The sequence below is a fragment of the Leptonychotes weddellii genome, chromosome 14 (assembly GCF_054177405.1).
Source record: "Leptonychotes weddellii isolate Sample4059 chromosome 14, ASM5417740v2, whole genome shotgun sequence".
Lineage (NCBI taxonomy): Eukaryota > Metazoa > Chordata > Mammalia > Carnivora > Phocidae > Leptonychotes > Leptonychotes weddellii.
This window is the reverse complement of record NC_138382.1, coordinates 47,540,658-47,545,792: the sequence shown is the minus strand read 5'-3', so window position 1 is coordinate 47,545,792 and position 5,135 is coordinate 47,540,658. Positions and strand designations below refer to the sequence as shown.

The 5,135-nt window shown below is 48.4% G+C and overlaps 1 protein-coding gene across 1 annotated transcript in view; it reads left to right on the top strand.

Annotated features, from left to right (window-relative positions):
• Nucleotides 1-343: 343 nt before the first annotated feature.
• SPATA31F1 (SPATA31 subfamily F member 1) overlaps nucleotides 344-5,135 on the top strand; it is a 6,106-nt gene continuing 1,314 nt past the window's right edge. The window contains exons 1-4 of the mRNA XM_081804076.1: nucleotides 344-487; nucleotides 1,128-1,167; nucleotides 1,691-1,751; nucleotides 3,389-5,129. Of these exons, the coding sequence (XP_081660202.1) occupies nucleotides 344-487; nucleotides 1,128-1,167; nucleotides 1,691-1,751; nucleotides 3,389-5,129 (1,986 nt within the window). The remainder of the gene's footprint in view (nucleotides 488-1,127; nucleotides 1,168-1,690; nucleotides 1,752-3,388; nucleotides 5,130-5,135) is intronic.

Below are 5,135 nucleotides of genomic sequence, written 5' to 3'. Positions count from 1 at the left end.
CATTAGGCTGGTGTAAAGTGTGCAGAGTACAGACAAAGTGGAGGCATAGACACTGCCTATGAATAGACACCTTTAGTCCCAGGCTCTGTAACCCTTAGAGACAATTGGACACCTTCTTCTACAGACTAAATCACCATATAAGCTTCCCTAAGACAGATAAAAGTCTTTGACACTACGCCTGCCTTGCGAAACAGAAGGGCTTTGTGATGCAGTCTGGTGGCCTGGTTCCATCATCTATGAGGTGGAGATGACAAGGCATAGCATTGGGAGTCATTAGGCACCAGGACCCTGAATGCCTAGATATAGGAATGGTTGCTCTCCTTGTGCTAATGTGGTTTAGACCATGTTGAGCCATACTGTTGTTCTGTGGGATTTCAAGTATCCCTTATATACCTATGGCTTCATCTTCATTATTCTTCTAATTATCTGGCAAGTAACAAGGAGTTACTGTGGATTAAGGTTGGAACCTAAAAGGATCTGCTGCCAGGTAGGGAAACATAAGACCATGATTGAACTAATTAAGCCTCAGATAAGAAGCTTTTAAGATCTCAGAGTCTCTTCTTTTACCACCACTCCCCAATTTTTATACCATGCATTCAGTAACTTTTATATGGTTCTTCTCAGAGACTAGTAATAATTCCTTTCCAGGCCACCCTACAGTGTATTCTAGTTGAAAAATAAAGAACCTCTCAGTCTGGTTTGGGTTGGGACCTAGATGAAATGGAATCTACATCCTGGATCTCAGAATACCTCCCAGTAAGCAGGATTTTTCTGGTTGGTGGTTTCTATAGGCATTTGTTAACAGAAATCCTTTGGCTATTACACCTACACACCCTTTAATCTGTTCCACTCTTTCTCTTGCTTCATCATAAACCTCATGCATAACTTCTCCTGGGAAATAAATGAGAGGTATTGAGTATGGAAGAGCCTTGAAATAAATAAAAAACAAGCAGAGAAGGGAAATGTTGAGGTGAAAAGAAATGGGTATGGAAAGGAAAGTTAGGAAAGTAAATAAAATATAGACAGACACATAGAAAGGGATTGGGAAATGTGTATTAGCTTTGTCATGTTTTAAACATGAATAGAAATGGTGTCCCAGCTTCATACTCTAACATTTTGTCTTTAAGCGTCACAGAAAAGTCAGGATAAGAGATGCAGCAACAGGAGGTAAGGTCTGTCTCTGTTCTGACTCCCCTCACTATGGACAAGATTCCCCTGACTCCTACTCCTACTCCAACAAGTAGCCTGGTGCTCTAACCACTGAAGGCTCCAATTACCCCAGTTGACAGATTCTCCCAGAAGACTTTCTTGGGTGGGAAATCAGGGCCTAGGAATGTTCCAGAATTCTCTACCTTACCCCTGCCCCTGGGAAGGAAGAATGAAGAAGCAGGACAGAAGCCTTTAGCTGTGTCATTTACTAGCTTTATGACCCTGTGGAAGTCGCTTCATCTCTCAGTCTGTGATCCCTGAAATGGGCATCTCATGATCCTGCCTCACTCACGGTGTGGTTGTGATGATCAAATGAAATTAGGTCCGGGACAGCATGTTGCAAGGGGTTAAGTTGTACACAGACATGCCTTAGAGCATTGACTGTTGGGGTTTTCAGCCTCTTCTTACTCAAAGACCTTCAGCTTGCTATAGGATGTCCCTGCATCCTCTCATTCCTTGTAACACTGTCCTGGTTTTTCAGCTAGGAGATTTTGCCAGGAAGAAGCTGAGAAGCCATGGGAGCTGCTCTCTGTTATGAAAAGGTGATCACTTGCTCTTTGCAGTCTCCAAACCCCCAGCCTGGCCTGTGATGATTTCTCTGCTTGGCCTGGGGCAGGGAGGAGAAGAGGGATAATGTCTGGGAGGGAGTCAGACACTGGATGCTGAAGACTGATTGAGACTGCCAGGGCAGAGGGGGATCAGGTGTCTCAGGAAGGAGGAGTCTTCCAGTTCTGCTCTGGGCTAGGTTCACAGTGGTCCTGAAATTCAGGATTTTGCTACTATGTAATTCATTGACGACTCTACATGAGTTTGTACTCAGCCACAGACAAATTATCCAGTCAAGAGAATAGAGAAATGCATGCATAAATAAATCACCATGTCATATTCCCTTTATAGTTACAACTATTCAAGGGCAGACCCATGGAACCTGCTAATATTACCTCCATGGTTTTATCTTCAGAGAGGCCAATTCCTGGGACAGCCCTCAGAAAGGATCGTGTCATCTTATCCTCTTCTTAAAATCTCTAAAGAATGGGATTGGCCTTTAAGAGATGCTATGTACAGGAGCTAGGACACTCCATAGTCCCCAGAATGCAGAGTTCCCACAAAGACCTCATTTTCCACAGCTTAGGAATACTGAATGCCAGGCTGTAGCCTTCTTTCTTTCTTTCTTTCTTTCTTTAGTTATTTAGTTAGTTATAAAGATTTTATTTATTTATTTAATTGACAGAGAGAGAGAGACATCGAGAGGGAACACAAGCAGGGGGAGTGGGAGAGGGAGAAGCAGGCTTCCCGCCGAGCAGGGAGCCCAATGTGGGGCTTGATCCCAGGACCCTGGGACCATGACCCCAGCCGAAGGCAGTCGCCCAACCAACTGAGTCACCCAGGCGCCCCTGAGTTGTGGCCTTCTTAATCCCAGATGAGACTGACTCCAGGTTCTTCTGGGAATGTTCCTGGTGATGCCCATTCAGCTAACCATTGGCTCCCTGCCTCTGCCTGGTTTCCTTCTCCTGGTTCAGCTTCTCAACATAGATCAACAGACAATACACCCCACCTCTTAGTCTCTCATGGCCCTGCATTCCCACGGGTTGTCTGAGACCTTGCCCAACAAGCTCCAGACCTTCAGCCCAGCCCAGCCCAACATAATTTGCCAATGGCCTTTTCTTAGGAGGCAAAGGAGATGGGTAAACACCATGAGGGTACAGGCCCCAAGGCTTCCAGGACTAGGGGAGGGTGAATGAAATCTCCAGGCCACACATATTCAAAGAGGCAGGTGTTGGGGTGCCTGGGTGGCTCAGTTGGTTAAGCATCCCACTCTTGATCTCAGCTCAGGTCTTGATCTCAGGGTTGTGAGTTCAAGCCCCGCACCGGGCTCCATGCTAGGTGTGGGGCCTACTTAAAAAAGCAAAACAAGGGCGCCTGGGTGGCTCAGTTGGTTAAACGACTGCCTTCGGCTCAGGTCATGATCCTGGAGTCCCGGGATCGAGTCCCACATCGGGCTCCCTGCTTAGCAGAGAGTCTGCTTCTCTCTCTGACCCTCCCCCTTCTTGTGCTCTCTCTCTCTCTCATTCTCTCTCTCAAATAAATAAATAAAATCTTTAAAAAAAAAAAAAAAGCAAAACAAAAGAAAGAAGCAGATGTCATTCCATCAGTAACTGTTGCCATCCTCCCTTCCCAGCCAGGACTGGCTTCCTCAGGAGGGAAGTGTGAGGCGGCTCCTGTGTGCAGATACCTGCTGCGAAATCTGCAATGCCATGGCTCTGGAGATTCAGCAGTTGCTGGTGGGTGAGAACACCCTGATCTCTCCCCCTTCATCAGGGCCATTGCAGGGCTCCTCTGGCCTAGAGATTTTGTCCATGTCTACTGTGTCTTTCAACCAGAGTCTGCAGCAACATTCCCTACACTCCAAATCACTTGCACTTGGATCTGCAACCCCCCCAGTGTTGCAATTAGTGGATCAGAAATCCTTAACACAGTCAGCTGTCCAGTCAGCTGGTACAGTCAGGATCCATGATTGCTGGGCTGAACACCTCCAGCTGGGGCAGGGATTTCAAATGCCAGAGGTGCCCAGGGGCCCAGAGACTTTGTGTTGTTCAAGACTTGAGGAGCCTAGGGTTCCAGTGAACCAGCAGGAGATGATGCAGAGCAGCCCAACCCTTGTCTGTGGAAACCAAGGACAACAGTCCTTGAATTCCCAGGTCTCTGTGCAGACCCTGAACGGAGAAATCACTACCCTGACACACCCTATGGCCTTGCATATGGTTACTGTCCTCCCTGCCCACCTGCCATTCCTCAGTCCTGAAGTCCTAAGGCTTCTTGAGGTACATGTGAAAAAATGGATGCATTTCCAGAGGTGGGGGCTACCCAGACGTGTGGAGGAGTCCCTGAGGCAGCTTATGCCAAATCCGCCGTTGTTTTACCAACCTATAAATAACCAACCAGTTTCTTTCATCCAGAAGAATACTTCTCAGTTCTCTATTGAAAAATTCGGGACCTATTCCTACCAGACCTGGGGTTCATGTATGGCCAGCCAGCCTACCCAGGCCTTCTGGGTTTCTGAATGGTCCATTATGGATCCAGAACAAAGACACCACCACCAGCAAATCCCAAATGATATGGCTCTGGCCTTGACCTCTCCAGCCCTTAAAGACTCAAGTGGCCTCTATGCACTTCCTGGGTACCAGGATCATGACTCAGTGGGCCATCTGCAGCAGAAATACAGCCAGCTATTCTGTGGACTCCCTTCTCTGCACAGTGAGTCCCTGGTTAACACCTTCCTGGGCTCTCAAAGTTTCTGCACGAATGGGAGCATGTCCAAGCATCCCTTGAAGGATTCTTTTCTCTTCAAGGAACTCTCCATTCTCCCTCTGCTACCTAAAACTCCACCCCAGTCTGCCACACCCTCTTCCCCATCTTCCCCAAACTGGGTCATTCCATCTGACTACCAGCAACCTCAAATCAGTGTCCCATTTCTGACTCTGGCCGAGTGTGATGCCCTGGAGTGGCACCTGCTGCAGAGGCAGCTCCAGCTTCAGTGGGGCTTGCCAGCTGTTTTCCAGAGACCTCAGCACACCCAGAACCCCATGCAGTATAGACCCTGTGGCAAAGCCCAGTCTCCTGAGACAGTGAAAACTTCCTGGCCAGTGAAACCCATCACAGTCCTCACTAGGGAACTAGTCTTCTTCCCGGAGCATGCCCGGAGGCTGCTAGAATTCCACCTCCAGCGGCAGTTGATTCACCATCGCTGGGGCCTGCCCCAAAAGATCCAGGAGTCCATCCAATTGCTCTTGTCCCCCACTGATCAGTCAACTCTGTCCTGGAGCAGCACAGCCCTAGCCAACGTCCATGCTCCCCAACCTACAGCCCTAGAGGCCACTGGGGCCGGTGACCCATTCTCACCCATCACAGGCCCAGTGTCAGTCCCC